Source organism: Arvicola amphibius, chromosome 15, assembly GCF_903992535.2.
Source record: "Arvicola amphibius chromosome 15, mArvAmp1.2, whole genome shotgun sequence".
Classification (NCBI taxonomy): domain Eukaryota; kingdom Metazoa; phylum Chordata; class Mammalia; order Rodentia; family Cricetidae; genus Arvicola; species Arvicola amphibius.
The window spans coordinates 35,108,567-35,124,890 of record NC_052061.1 but is presented as its reverse complement, the minus strand read 5'-3'; the positions used below and the strand labels follow the sequence as shown (position 1 = coordinate 35,124,890).

Here is a 16,324-nt window from a genome sequence, read left to right as displayed (position 1 = left end):
AAATCAACCTATGACAGCACTATAAAATGACCTTCACAAAGTGGCTATCTGGAACGAAAGGCAAAGAAAAAATGCCTGTACTGGATAGAAATATAGATGGTAGCTACAGAAGGCCAGACATCAGTATGAGTCCCTGGACCTCTTACCTGCAATCCAATGTTCAGGTATAGGAAGCCAATAGAGCCCCTCTCACCCAGCTCATCTTGTTTCTCGGTCCCACCCATTTCCACAATACACAGAGACTCAGGCTGGGCTGGGAGAGCCTGCATACTCAGAGGCTGTAAACAGTCCTGTGAAAGGAGAAGGAAAAATATCAATCCATCAATCAATCAAACAAACAAACAAACAAACAAAAAAACCATTAAGAAATAATCAATTTTGGAAAAGAACATACCCACAGATTATTAGAACTGAAATAGGATCTTTCTTGAGGGCAAAGAAAACCCCTAAAATAAGCTAACGCAGTAGAGAGTCATTAAATCTAAATCTCAAAATAAGCTTTGGGAACTCCTATTTATTTTTGTCAAAGTGGGCAACAGTCAAAGTAAACAAAGAATATCTCCCTGAAAATAATGTAAGGCTATAGAACAAGTAAATCTCCTTTTTAACAAACAGTTGTGGGGTTTTTAAACTACAAAGGCTGTAGAGATTGCTCCAGTAGTTAAAAGAATTTGTTGCTCTCCCAGAAGACCCGAGCTCCCAGAATCTACATGGTGGCTCAAAATTATCCATTTCAGGTGATCGGACACCTTCTGGTGCACATACAGATATGCAAGCAAAACATTTGTAATATAGATAAAATGGAGAATACACTGCAAAAGTAATTCAAGTCGTATGCCAAAAAGATTTAACAGTCTCAAGTCAATATTTTTTTTTGTCAAGTCAATATCTTTAAACTACAACAAAGACTCCTGAGGTGTGTTTTGATAATCAAAAACAGCAGCAATTTATAGAGCTTGTCAAAGTATGACTGAGAGATCAGATTATTGTTGGACCTCAGAAACAGAAAAATTAAGAGGGTGGAGGGGAAGAAACAGTTCCAAATTTAGGGATCAGGTACTTAGGCTCCACTCACTGACGGGTCAAGGGATATGATTCTGACAGTGTTGTCCACCAATCCCACAGCCAAGAATCGAGACCGCTGTTCTCCTGGAGGTACGTTGGCCAGACTCATGCACACCACATCTGCTGACATCTCCTTCCGCTCTGTGTACTCATTCAACTGTCCTGACTATGAGGAAGGAAAACAATAAGTGCTATAATCCACCTCAAAACTCTGTGCCTACGAAAGGAAGATGATGGGTTGTTAAGCCCTCCCCCACCACTTTTTGCTTTTGAAAGAGTTTCATGTAGCTTATACTAGCTATGTAGCCAAAGATGAACTTGAACTTTAGGCGCCGCTGAGTACTGCAATCACACCCAGTTTACGCAGGGTTGGGGATCTACCAACTGAGCTGCATTACTAGCACCTGTCTCACATCTCCCAATGCCCAAGAATTTCACCATGTCAGGTCCCATAATCAACTTCACAGGTTAATGTCTAACATGTTAATATCTCAGAGGGGGAAAAAAATAAAAATATCTTTGACAAAAAGCAGGATGTGGCACAAATATAAACTAACTTAGACCAGGAAACAGAAATATAAAACTTCATGAGAACCCTGTATGAAGCCAGCTCTTGTAGTATAAGACTATAATCCCAGCACATGGAGACAAGAGGGCGGGCCAAGGGTACAAGGTCAATTTAGTCTATGTGAGATCACCTCAAAAACAAAACCCTTTTGCCAAAAAACACCAGAAACATGGTCAAAACCAAATCTCAACTCTAGTAGAGATTTTTGAAGAGTAAGGTAAATTCTGGATAAATTTTCATATAAAATGGCAAAAGGCAGGCACAATGACTCATAAGTGTAATCCCAGAATTTAGGAAGCGGAGACAGAAGAATTTCTTAGGATTGCCGTGAGTTTGACACCAGCCTAGAATCCTACATCAGAACCCATATTAAAAAGCAAACAACAACAACCAACAAACAAAAACAAAAACTGGGGGCTGGAGAGAGATGGTTCATCAGTCAAGAGCACTGGCTGTTCTTCCAGAGATCCTGAGTTCTATTCTCATGTGGTTACATGGCAGCTCACAGCCATCTACAGTGGGGTCTGATGCCCTCTTTTGACATAATGTTGGAAATACAGAAAGAGTACTCACATAATTAAAAGACAAAGAGAAAATAAATCTTTGCCAAATATTCATTAAAAAATGAAGGTAGGCCAGATAATAATGGCACACAGCTTTATTCCCAGTATTCAGGAAGTAGGGATGGGCAGATCTCCAAGTTTGGGGCCAGTCTGTTCTACAGGGTGAGGGTAAGGTACAAAAAAAGAAACAAGTATTTCACTGTCAAAAGAGGACTTCACATAACTCTAATCTGAATGAGATTTACTAATTTTAGTTCTTTAGAAAGGGCCAGATTGGGCCGGAGAGATGGCTCAGAGGATAAGAGCATTGGCTGCTCTTCCAGAGGTCCTAAATTCAATTCCCAGCAACCACATGATTGATGGTTTACAACCATCTGTAATGAGATCTGTCGCCCTCTTCTGGCCTGCAGGCAGAACACTGTATACAGTATAAATCTTTAAAAAAAAAAAAAAAAAAAAAAGTCAGATAGTCAAGCAATGGTGGTGCATGCCTTTAATCCCAGCACTCAGGAGGCAGAGACAGGTAGATTTCTAAGTTTAAGGCCAGCCTGGTCTACAGAGCAAGTTCCAGGCCAGCCAAGGCTACAAAGAGACCCTGCTTTAAAAACAAAACAAAACAAAACAAAAAAAGAGGCCAGATTGGGGCTGAGAGAGAGACCTCAAGAGTTAGCTGTTTACTGTTCTTGGCAAAACCAAGTGTGGTTCCCAACACCCACATGGTGGCTTATAACTCAAGTTTCAGGAGGAGATTTAACACTATTTCCCTATATATATGGTGCACATAAAGTCATACAGGTACAATTACATATACATAATAATAAATCTTTAAAAAAGGGCCAGACTGTCTTATGAACACGCTCATTCCCAATACCCAATATTATATATACTGATAACAATATTACCAAGCTTCAGAATCTCACTCCAAAAACCATAAGATAACACATGGTCAACAACAAAAAAATAAATAACATACGGGATCCATCTCGAAATAGACAAGTTCTCCTCCAGTCAGGGCAATCACCACTTGCCGCTGGTTCACTGCACATTTCACGATTGTTTTCTTGCCAGGAGTCTTCCACTCATTGACTCTCTTATCTGCTCTTATGTGTCGAATGCCATCTGGATACACCTAGAAGTCAGTCAAAGAACAAAATCTAACTAGCAATTTGATTATCACCCAGAATGATTCTTATGCCTGGCAAACCTGTAATCATACAATTTAGATATCAACTAGAGTTAGTAGAGCCCAGACAAATTAATTTTTAAAGATTTTTTTTAAAGTTCATGCTTTGCCACACCAGTTCAAAGAAGTCCAAAGCCTACTTGATAAAGACGAGAATAGCAGTAATAGATTTTGTAACAGAAATGGCAAACATAGAAAATGTTAGGTTTCAAATTGCTTAGTGAAAATCTGAAAGGAATTCTCAGTACACTTTTTGATGTTGATAAAATATTATGTACCCTCTGAGGTATTTCCAGAAGGTGAGAATGAAGACATGAATACAAGTACACCACAGCATAGCAACACGACAGCATGCTGAGCAGATAAGCAAGCTCACCTGAACCAATGCATCATCTCCTAACAAGGAGCAAGACAAGGTTGGAGTGGTTCCCAAGAACCCAGAGTCAGTCACTTCTTCCACAGTCTCCCCGATAGATAGCACAAGTGTGGCATTTACGAAAGATACAATGATGTAGGCATCAAACTCATCTGGAAAAAGAAAAGAAAGGAGTGGTTAGTAAAGAACTCAAATTTACTAGCATTAGAAAGGCAATTGAGACACTAAGAGTTTCAGAAGCCTTCCAAAACACTCCTATGTGCAGTCACTACACACATGCACACACAGAATAGGATGGTCCAAAAGATGACTGAGGGCCCTAGCAACCTACAAACAAATGCCCAAAGATACTGAGTACAAACGTCTTCCTCTCATAGAAAACTAGAATTATATTTAGGCATTTGCTAAAGATATCAGAGGGGACAACACAAATTTTTTTTTAAAAAGTATATGGAAATCTTAAATAGCTGTGTGTACGCAAAAACTAGAGAAATCTGTACGTGCCAATTGTTGACTGATAGTGTAGCCTAGGCTGGATTCAAACTCACTTACATAGCTAAAGATGACCTTGAGCTTCTGACCCCTCTGATTCTTTCCTGAGTACTGGAATTACAGGAATATAACATCATGCCCAACTTATGAAGTGTTGGAGATGGAACCCAGAGTTTCCTGCACGATGGGCAACTAAGCTAATCCTGCATTAATTCTGACCCATTTAACGAATATTTTTATGAGAACTAGAAAGACCAGCCAGATGTGGTGGGACACCCCTCAATTCTGGGCACTTAGCGGAGTCAGAGGAAGGTCGATCTCTGAGGTCAAGGAAGTCAAACTATGTAGTGAGACTCTGTCTCAAAAGACAAACAAAAATCCTTAAAAAGACCCTCACCCCTAACTTCTTCCAAAGGGAGCTAATGCAAGAATATAATCTTTAGTGACTAAAATGGACTACTGGAGGTTTGAGCATATTTAGTTATTCTAGAACTAGAACTGGGAATGAGAGAAGAGTACCATTAAGCAGGAAATGGGAGAAGGGAGAATGTTGATATTTTCAAGTCCTTGACCTTTCTAGTTTTTTACTGTTTAAAAATGTTAACACAGTGGTTAAGAGCAATCTTATTAGAATTTGTTTTTCATAATGTATTGAATAAACAAATACTAATGAGTTTCTCAAGGTCTTAAGATCTGATTTTTATATAAAGGCAACCTTAATAATTTCCCCTGAAGAATCCCATTGTCAAAGGGCATCTATTTCCCATACATTCACTCTATAGAATAAAAGTTTCTGAGTTGCCTATGTGCACAATCTAGAACACTGCTTACATACTGAATAAAGGCACATTTATTGTTTTCAGTAAGATCCCCCCATTCTGTATCTGTATGGTTACATCAATCTTTTGTCACCTTTTGTCACAACCCAGAAATCAGCTAAACAAAGGACAGAATAACAGAGTAAGGCACTAAATGAGACTGGCAGCTATAGAGCCTGCTAGCCCTAAGTCTTGTCAGAGGTCAATGCCAAGGAACAAACCTAGTTATTCTACCCACACCAAGAACAATTTTTGGTTTGTATTATTCCAAAATTACTTATTATTAGAATGATTAGAATCAGCATTCTTTATAAGAGGGGTGAAGTAAAGACACGTTATTGGTGTAGCGCACACAGTGCTACTCCATTAGCAGAACATACAGTTTGGTGAGTTGTAATCAGTATTTTATAACAGAAATCATATGTCACGAAACTGCTTCACACAGTAAGGGTTAAGTGCTGCTTGACAAAACTTCCAGTTAATACATGTATGCAACAGGGTGGCTGAAAAGGAAGATCCAAAGACCTTTCCCAACAGGCAAGTTCTGATGGCTAGACTAGGAGAGTGGTAACTCACAAAGTACAAATACAACTTTCAAAACTTGAATAGTACTGGACTAGATAGATACATGGTGCTATTTTACAACTGCACTGTTGAGCTGGGCGGTGGTAGTGCACACCTTTAATCCCAGCACTCGGGAGGCAGAGGCAGGAGGATCTCTGAGTTTCAGGCCAGCCTGGTCTACAAGAGATAGTTCTAGGACAGGCACCATAGCTACTGAGAAACCCTGTCTCGAAACCGCCCCCACCCACAAAAAAAAACCACCCCAAAACAAAACAATTGTACTGTTGTAATTTAGCGTGTGTCAAGTGCTCTGGAGACACCACATATAATGGCTTCATAATACAAAGCACTGTTTGCTATTATAAAATTACTTAAGGCCTGACGAGATGGCTCAGTGGGTAAAGGTGCTTGTTGCACAAGCTTTGAGATCCAGGTTCCACCCACAGAAGCCACATAAAGAAGGATGGAGAGAATTGACTCCACAAAGTTGTCCTCTGCACTCCACATGCACGCTGTGTCTACACATACACCATAATAAGTAATATTTAAAATGGAAATTAAGATATAGTTGTCTTTAAGTGGATTTCTAATAGTTTAGAGAAAGACCTAAATTAATCTCAACATATCATCAACCTTAAAACTCTATTCCAGCTTGGAATTTCTGACATGTAATAAGAAACTGCTTATTTTTGTAAAAACACTGCACCATATCTCATATTTCTATTTACTGAAACTTGGTAACTTGAAAGTTGTGCAAGACTAAATTAAAGTCAATCCATAAAGGCTTTAACTGGCCACACTTTCCAGGGTTTTCCCTTAGCTGAGAGGGAAATGGAGTCTTTTTGGAAGAGAAGTCATACAATTTTTGACTTACACATGAAGAGAATGGAGTTGAGAAAGGAAGCCCAGGGCTACACCTTCCCTTTAACCACAAGTCCAGACTACTCATATATAAAGGAAATGTTCAATGAACTTAAGCAAAGTCACACTTTGACTAAATGACTCAACACGCGAGAGAACAATGCCTAAAGCTTCAAAGTTCCTTTAATTGCAGATTTCCTGAAAATACCCATTTCCCAGTAAATACCAAACACACCATAACTTCTACTATTTCCATTCTCCAGCAATGTCCTGAAACAGATTAATTACTCTTACTCTTAGGGAGATTATAGGGTAAAAGCTAACACTCAGAAAAAAAACAAAAACCAAGCTTCAGGTATAATATAAGAACTATAAAAATTAAATCCTTTTTCTAGAGGTTGTGAGTCTTACACGAAAATACTTCTTTCTGTCTCAGGGAAGAATCTCTTAGGGTAAGAAAACAGCTCTTAATGCCCAATACCTCAATCTCTCTCTCTCTCCCCTGCCCCTGTGGAGCACTACCAGGCAGTCCAGAGAGGGAACGCTTTACTTTTCTTGCCGTATGATAAACTACTCTGCAAATAGTCCTGTCCAGAAGGTAACAAGAGAGAGCTACAATGTAGATGACTTATCTTCTGTATTTCCTTCTCATTTGATATTCAGAGCACCTGGCTCTGCTTGCCTCAGATTACAGTGACACATCATACACTTCTTGAGGTCCTTCTCTTTCAGTCAATACATCTAGAATGGACAATTCTAAAAGGGACTGAAGCTGTGCTTTGCTAGTTATACATTCTTTCAGTTTCATAAAAGCCAACTAGTTGTACTGTTCAGACTCTGGGGGAAGAGAGGCTTATTTATGCCTCAGACCAGCTCATAAGCAAGCAGATGGGTGACTGTCACTACGATCCACACTGAGACCCAACTGCAAAGCTCCCTCTGAGAGACACCATTAGGGCAGCCTCAGTACTCTGTGCAGGTCATCCCTTTCCCTGTAAGATCCCACAGCAGACCCTAGCAGTAGGTACACACCTGTGATAATCAGCACCTTCACCAGCCACCTGTGGAAGAGAAAAAAAGGCTTGGTATTGGTAGTATACATCACCAAGTACCAGCCAAGGTTAGTATTTGCCTGAAGACGGAAACACGTGTGGATAGAGGGATGCTCACTCAGTAGTAACGTGGGATATCTGGAAAGAAAATGACCAGGAAACCTAACATGTTTTTGAGGGTAATGGCCCCAAAGTACAGTAAAAAGTAAAACTGATCAGGAAATAGTTGCTTCCTAGGTTTTGATATTTAAGAGAGAACATCAATTTCAACTACCAGTTCCATCACACTAGAAACTGCCCATAACTTATGTTGGCAAACATTTCTCTCTCTACAATCCTTCCTTTACCTTCAAATAAGCCTCTTTCCCATCCTATAACCCCTCCTGCCAGCATGCTTGTACCTTTCACATCAGTGCAAACAGGAGATGCACACCTGTCTTTTTTAATATTTTGGTGGTTCTATAGTATAGATCTGGCCTCAAACCCCTATGCATGCTTGTCAAGTGCATTACCACTGAACTACTCCAGTCTCTTATATGACAAATGTTCTAAGGCAGAAATTCTATGTTAATTACTCTGAAAAGATGACTACAAGATGAAAGCACACAAGAAACCAATACTATAGACTCCCACCAGAGTTAGTCAAAATGAGCATTGAATTAGGATTCAGGAGATAATTTTCTGCTATTTAGATGTATTGGTTTCAGAGTCAACACTTGAGATTTTTCTACCTTTTCTTCATAAAAACAAGGAGTAACTTCAGCAAACCTAAATCTGCTCTAAAAGTTTCAAAAACTCTAAAAATTAGAAGCTGGGCACATGCTTGTCATCACTGTACTCAGGAAGCTGAGAAAGGACTGTGAATACAAGGCCACTGGGGACACACCAAGCTCTAGGCTAGCTTGAGTATACAATGAGATCTACCTTTAAAAGCAGATCTCTCAAAACATCTTTCTAGTTTAACTGATCTACGTAACATTTATTAGAACCTTATTATCACAATCCACCAAAATTGAGATCAACAACAACTAGTTTCCCTATGTAGAAATTACATTCAATGTAGAAATCTCTTCAAACCAAGTATTCAATCACTTTCTCAGCTAAAACAAGCCTATCAATTTCCTGATGACACTCCCCTTTCAATTGATTCCAACTATGAGAACAAAATCCACACACAAAAAAGTAACATTCTAATAAGTTTCCCTCCTACACATTTCCCATCTAAACCTCAGGCAGAATTACAGCTGTTTTCCAGCCAAAGCTTTGTTTGCTGGCCAGAACTCACTAGTTCGACATTCCTGAGAGAAAAGATGAAAATGAGGTCTCAGAACAATAACCTGCTCTACAGGGAACCACAGGAAACAAGACAAGAGTTCTGTTATGGGACTGAAATTCAATGTCACAAGACATTTTTATCGTTGGAGTACCATACAAGTTCAAGACTTTCAGTTTTGAGGTGACCATTTTTAATTCAAAAACTCAGATTCCATCTCCTTCATAACTCCTTTTCTACTCTGAAATTGATTCCACTCAATTAATCTCAACATTTTTAGGTATGAGCAGAACTAACCAATTAATATGTTTTATAATCTTGACTTTCACTGTAATTTTAGCACAATGAAAACATAATTCAAGTACAACGAGAAAACAATTTTTCCTTTAGAACATACCTCTTACACAGGTGAAACCAGAGCTTTATAAATTCAAAAATCACACAAGCAACTGGATGAATCGGAAATGTTTATGCTGTAACTAAAACATAAACAGCAACTCTATACCCTCTCTATCCACTTTCAGAAAGAGCAGCAGTAAATGAAAGTACCCTGACCAGAAGAAGCCTCAAAAACTATGGTGTTGTGCCAGAAGTTTCTGTGGTAATAGATGAAGCGATATAGACATATTACGCATGCAGTTTCTAAGTTTCCCACAGCAATAGTTCCCACGTCCCATCTTGATTACGAAGAAAGGGACACTTACCTTCAATGTGCCGACGTACTGTCCAGACAGCATTGGGGTTACCAGGGAGCTCAGAAACAGCCATTTCCGACACCTAAAAGGAGAGCAGGCAAGCCACAGATCCAGTAAGCACGAAACTCTACTACTTACTATGCTAGGTAATAATATCCTGAAGGCCTCTAGAGGCCCCACGCTGTAAAGAACTGGACCACTTTGTGAAACCTAAAACCCCAAAACTAGAAGCACTGGCAATCTCCATGACAGACAACAAAAAGCTATGGAAAATACAGAAGGGTACAGGTTTACAGCCAAACTATACACTTCCTTTAGATTTGCTAAGTCTATACTTATAAAAAAAAAAAAGACAAACACCACTGAAAACAAATGAAACCATCTAAATCAGTACTTTATTGCTTTCTCTAACTTCCACAAGACAAAAATCTCTTCACAGATGCAAATGCCACACACACACTAGGAAAAATACTGTTTTACCCATGGGCTGACAACCACTGTACAAGTGGCTCACAGAAAGCAAACGGTACCGGTACAATTTTTTTTCCGACTACACTGTGATGCTCCTCAAGGACAGTCAACAACAGATCATACATGAACTCTGTATTTATCACCTTTGGAATTCTGTTAATGTAAAGCCACTCTAAGTTTATTAAATATTTTTTAAGTGACCCATAGACAGAGTGCTTAATGCATTGTGCTATGTAACTACATCTTCTAGGAAGAACAAGAAAATTCAAGACAATGTCTTTTTAAGTTTCCAAGAACAGTAAGACATAAGAACTTCATCAGTGCCGAGTGGTGATGGCTACTTTAATCCCAGCACTCAGGAGGTAAGGACAGGTGGATCTCTCTGAGTTTGAGGCCAGCCTGGTCTATAGAGTGAGTTCCAGGACAGCCAGAACTGTTTGACAGAAAAACCCTGCCTCAAAAACGCACCCCCCCCCCACACACAAAACTTCAGCAGTAAAACTTATGTCTAATATGCTACTCAGCTAACAAAAAACTTGGTTTTTATTCAAATAAAACTATAGTCAAAGAAAGACATACAAGAAGGAAGAAAGCAATAACTATTTTTAACTATTTTCAAAATACAACAAAAGCTCTATTTATAAAATTGTAAGGACAGAAGGCAAGGCATTAAAAAGCAACTCTGGAGTCTTTTATCTTACACTACACAAAATTTTCTTTTGCGTGCAAAGAATTAGTGGGCAGCTGATCCTCACCGGGAGCCAATGAGCAGTAAGTAATTGAGAACTTCAGCTCTGGGCATGCAGGTTGGGACAGTTGGACAGCTGTCCGGGGTCAGTGCTAGCTACAGTGAGACCTTTTCTTTAAAAACAACAAAGGAAGCCAGGTGGTGGTGGTTGTGTTTAGTTCCAGCACTCAGGAGGCAGAGGCCAGCCAGGCCTACTGAGCAAATTCCAGGACAGCTAGGTCTACACAGAGAAACCCTGTCTTAAAACAAACTTAAAAAAAAAAAGGGGGGGGGGGGATGAGGGCCAGGAAGAGAAGAAAAAGAAAAGTCAAACAAGCACACATGTTGTTTCTAAATCTGATCAAGGCCACTGAAGATTTAGTGAAGTATTTTGGCAGTGAAAATATTTTCAGATTTCCAAAACATCAACATTGAACAAACTAGCCTTGAACTCAAATAATTTTCCTAGTTCTGCCTACTATGACACATGTCTCCACTCTTACAGCTACAGCAGGCCAAAATTAAGCTGTCTTAACCACACAACAATCCACTAAGCAAATGCCGTAAATTTTATAGAACAAAAGTTTAAAGTTGCTATTTAGTAAAGCCAGATTTAAAACCAAGGTCACCTTGGTTTTACTTTAACAAATACTGATGAAAAATAGAGTCCTCTTAAGACCTAGCTTGCCAACTACAAACTCTAACTTCAAATGATCACAGAAAATATTATTTTCTTCCACCAAGATGTTATAGGTAGTGAACCTGGAGCTACCATTCTATTAAGGAAAAGGTAATCTAAACTCCATGAACTTCAGGGACGAGAAAGAGCACGTATTTGTTCACAGAAACGGTAGTTCATCTTTGACCTCACTGAAGTAAGTCTGTATAATGTTTTGTGCTGGCCTTCCTTTTACACCATCAAGAGAACCAAGAAATTCCCATCTTACCTCAAGTCCATGTCTTAAGACTCTCAGAGATGACCGGGGTCCCCTACCACAGGCTACATACAGCTGTGGAGTGTCTTCATTGGCCAGATCAGCTATCTGCACAACAAGGGAAAAATGTCTATTAAACTAAATTTTCAAACATGACTATGAGAGGACAAACTAATCTCTGCTTTAAAGTTATATTAAGGGCTACTGACTGGAAAAAGAGAAACGCCCCTCCCCCCCATGTTCTACATCAAACAACCTATAGGGAACAACAAAAAAGAAAACAAATCCAACAAAAAAATTGTTAAGTGGTGGCAGTGCACTTAATACCAGCACTCTGGAGGCAGAGGCAGGAAGAAGCAGACAGACCTCTGAGTTAATAGTGTCAGTCTGGTCTACAGAGTGAGTTCCAAGACAGCAAGGAATGCACAGAGAAACCCTGACTTGAAAAAACAAAACAAAACGATAAAACAGGCCGATTAAAAAAAAAAAAAAGAAACAAAACACATGCAATTTGTTCAGAAGTCAGAAAGGAACTTTGACACTGAGTGAAATGAAGTATTGTTACATAACCTATACCTGAAATTAGTGTCTCCTTCAATTGTCAAATTACACCGAATTATAACTGTCACTCATGAAAACAATTTTAACCTACGTTTTCAGATGTTCCAATTATCCTAACCACAACTTCAAAAATTTATTAGACATATTATCAGTTACATATCTATATATGTGCTTATGAAATGGCTAACTCCTACATAACTGCACCAGGGACAGTCTTGAACAAGAATCTTACACAATTAGGCAGGCTTAAACCTCTAATCTCAGTCCTCAGGAGCTAAGACAGGAGGACAGTGAGTTCACAACTAGACTTAAGACTAGTTCACACAGAATAAGACTTGTCTCAAAACACCCCTCAGACTGGTAGGTTTTAGACTCTGAACTTCTTTAACTACCAGTTTTCCACAGCAGTGATTCAATAGACAAGTTGTTCTTAAGACTATAGTTCAATCTGAAGAAAACTTTAAATGATTACATTTCATTTTAATAATGGGCTGACACAATGTAGAGGTGACTGAATAAGGCCACACCTGGCAAAACAGAATGGGAGAGAGGCTGTCCAGTTCATCAACCAGCACAAGGTTTTTGAGTGGTCTTGGTTGAAAGAAGAATGTGTCTCCTTCTTCTAGTGGCATGGCAGATGAAAATTCAGGTTCTTCATCATCATCTCCAAGATGGGCAATTTGATATAAATAACTGGGCAAAAGCAAATAGACTTTGTCATAGGTTATGTGCAAATGATTGAGCATAGTTAGATTTCAGTATACTTGGATGTGATTAACAAACTTAGCTGAAAAACTTCATTCACAACCAACACCCATGTAAAAATCAGGATGCAGCTGTACCCATCTATAATCCCAGAGCTGAGGAGACAGGCATGGATCCCTGGAGCTTTCGTCCAGCCAGTCTATGCAAAATCAGTGCACTTCAGGTTCAGTGCAAGACCTTGTTTCAGAAAATAAGGTAAAGAGCCTTGAGGAAGAAACCTGATATTGACATCTGGCCTATATAACCATGCATACTTCCACTGGAAACAAGTCAGAAATAGCACAAACTCCTAGAAAGTATCTACATTTTAATTATGAGAAAACCGACCTTAAATTAGTAAAGTATTTGTATACATGACAAGAGATACTTGCAAGACCTTGTCATTTATATAAGTAATTTAAGTTGTAGATACTGGTTTTAAATTGGAAACCATAGAGTTCAGATTTCTTCCATTTGGCAATGAAGATCCATCAAAGATTGTTATTACAAAGACCTAGGAAAAAACATCACTAAGGATTGTCCTATCTTGTTGAGGTGTGGAGACAACTCTATAAAAACTGGGTTTTTGCAGGAAACACAAAAGAATTTAGACTGTAACCACAAAAAGTAGAGGAAAAATAAAGAACTCACAAGTTACTAGAAATGGCCCTTTAATCATTAGCAAAAAATCCTGACAATGGCACATTGGTGATGTGGGCAGAAAGTATAAGTACTAGTGAACTTATATAAGTTAGTGAACTTAGGTCCGCACAAGAAGTATTTGTGGAAACCTCTCTGGTTTTTAGTTTTCTGGAGACAATCATCTCACAATGTAGCCCAAGCTGGCCTGTTGATAGTCTTTTGCTTTAGCCTTTCAAGGGCTGGGATCTAAGTATGTACCACCACATACTCAGCTAAAGATATTTTTAGACATTCAGAGGCAGTGACTGATGCCACTGAAGTAAAGGAAGCTAACAAGAAAACAAACACAAAAATGGGACTGGAGGGAATGCTTCAGTGGTGGCAGTAGAGCTGGTTTAAGAGCCTTTTCTGGTCCTGTAGAGGACCTAAGTTTGGTTCCCAGTGTCCACATTTTGATGGCTCACAATCATATGGAACTCAAGTTCCAGAATGCCCTCTTCGGGCATTCTATATGTACGTGGTACATATAGAAAATTAGAGTAATACTTGTTTAGAAAAACCTTAACTATTCTGTGAAAAGCTCCCTAGTCCTGAAACCACATCACCCTTTTATACTATTTGTGGTAACCAAAGTAAACTGGGACAATAAAAGCATTACTTACTGATTTCCAAATTCTGATGCCACAAAAAGAAAGCCTGTTTTAAGCACACACATAGCAGCAGCAACAGGCACAGTATCAAAATACTTCAGGCGGATCTCAGTTACCTGGAGCAAAAAGACTAGTGTAAAGGCAAGTGCAGCTTGGCCACAGTAGCCCACTATCATACATCACAAGTAGAACTAAGTAAAACACCATGCTCAGTATCTAAACCATAAGCGAACAAATGACAACTCAGACCTGCAAGGTTGATTTGCTTATACATGGTCTACTGTTCTTTCTGTTTCAATGTCAAAGTTAATCTAGACTGACCCTATAAGGTACAGAAAAATTGAAAATGAGTATCTAACCTTTACGAATCAAACCAATTTCCAACTAAACTTGGCTATCTAGATAACAAAAACTGCTCATTGTTAAGGACCAAGTCAAAATAAGATTATACATATTATCAACTCCCAAGACATGAGTTTTCTTATTCATATAAATTATTGTTATTGCTTTACAAGACCAGATACTTGTTAGCTAGAATGGGAAAACCTATTTTACATTCAAACCCCAAAATAATCACTTTTTAAGTTATCTAAATTTCTTTTCCTTCTTTCTATTAAAAATAGATTGTCTCATACCATACATCCTAGCCAGTTTCCTCTCCCTCCACTTCTCCCAGGCCCCCAACACCTTCCCTCTCCCCAGATTCACTCCTCCTCCGTTTCCTCTTCAAAAAAGAGCAGGCCTCCAAATAGGACAAAACAAGATGCAATAAGACCAATAAGACAAGGCAAAAGCCCTCTTTCCGACTTATCGAGTATCAACTTTCTCCCTATCTTCACTCAGGTGCAAAGCAGCTTTGTAAATCTTACATGTATATATAGCAAGTACTTTACACAAGGGTTTTAAATTATATTCAAATAAAAAAATCAAAATAGACTACAACAAATGCATATTTCTCCACTCCACCCACGGTCTACTTACCATATCTTCATCTGTCTCCAGAGTGATCTTAAAGATGTCCCCCTGCTCCGTTTGGGCCAAAAAGAAGAACATGGACTTGGTCTTGTGGGTGGCAGAGCACACAAAAATCATTCCTCTTTCAGGGTCATCCAGGTCATTCTAGCAAGGCCAAATATATAGCCAACATCTTAGAAATAGGTACTCCTTACTCTAGAATTCAGAACTTTTACACTCAAGTACACATATTTGTATGTGTACTAACACAAATATTAAGCACAGTAGCTGCCAACTGAACAAAACTTGTCTGTTAGAAACACACACTAAACGCCCAGTAGCCAAAAAACAGCTAATATTTCCATTCTGCAGCCTGATCAGATCAGTAAGGCAAAAATCATCTCCAGAGAAAAATGTCAGAGAAGAGACATGAAATTAAAAGTCATCATTTCAGGCTGTGAACAAAAATTTAAAACCCAAAAACTACATTCATTCACACTGCCATGGGGACCATCCATCACCAACCAGTCAGTATGGTACCAAATTCTGTTGCTCTGAGTTTTTAATGTTAACGGCTCATAAAATATTTCTGCTAGCAAACTTTTTATGAAGTTTTATAGCAAAGTCCTGTCCGTTAGATGCTCAGGAAATGTCTGATCAACAGGCCGATTTCACTGTTTTTAGTCAAGGTTAAGTTTCTGCTTAGGTTTTTAGGAAATTAATGGATTTCCACACAGATCAACTAACTAAACCCTATTAGGTTAAACCTAGAGCCAATATTAAAAATAGACTATTTAAAGTTAAGGGGGAGGGCTGGAAAGATGGCTCGGTGGCTAAGAGCATTGACAACTCCTCCAGAGGACCTGGGTTCAATTCCCAGCACCCATAAGGCAGCTCACAACTGTCTGAAGATCCAGTTGCAGGGTATCGGACACCTTCATACCAATGCACATAAAATAAAGTTAAATAAACCATAAAAATATTAAAATAAAGTTGAGGGGGAAACAATGTAAGAACTGATGCAGGAATAAGATCGATAATGTATTCACAAGATGAATAGATTGCAAAGGAAAGAGTAATTACAAAACTCAAAGACTACCATCATAGTCTGTGAGCTTACAATAAAGTGA

General features: G+C 38.8%; 1 protein-coding gene and 1 non-coding gene across 3 annotated transcripts in view; both read right to left on the bottom strand.

The window, feature by feature from the left end:
- Sf3b3 (splicing factor 3b subunit 3) overlaps positions 1 to 16,324 on the bottom strand; it is a 38,904-nt gene that overhangs the window by 13,634 nt on the left and 8,946 nt on the right. For both annotated transcript variants that reach the window (XM_038312679.2, XM_038312678.2), the window contains exons 7-15: positions 15,222 to 15,359; positions 14,253 to 14,356; positions 12,732 to 12,897; positions 11,656 to 11,751; positions 9,520 to 9,592; positions 3,756 to 3,907; positions 3,170 to 3,325; positions 1,076 to 1,231; positions 147 to 290 (exon numbers count right to left, since the gene is read on the bottom strand). In XM_038312679.2, coding sequence (XP_038168607.1) covers positions 147 to 290; positions 1,076 to 1,231; positions 3,170 to 3,325; positions 3,756 to 3,907; positions 9,520 to 9,592; positions 11,656 to 11,751; positions 12,732 to 12,897; positions 14,253 to 14,356; positions 15,222 to 15,359 — 1,185 coding nt within the window. The remainder of the gene's footprint in view (positions 1 to 146; positions 291 to 1,075; positions 1,232 to 3,169; positions 3,326 to 3,755; positions 3,908 to 9,519; positions 9,593 to 11,655; positions 11,752 to 12,731; positions 12,898 to 14,252; positions 14,357 to 15,221; positions 15,360 to 16,324) is intronic.
- LOC119802372 lies at positions 15,564 to 15,652 on the bottom strand. The gene has a single exon (XR_005283389.1). It is a non-coding gene; the product is annotated as a small nucleolar RNA SNORD111 (small nucleolar RNA).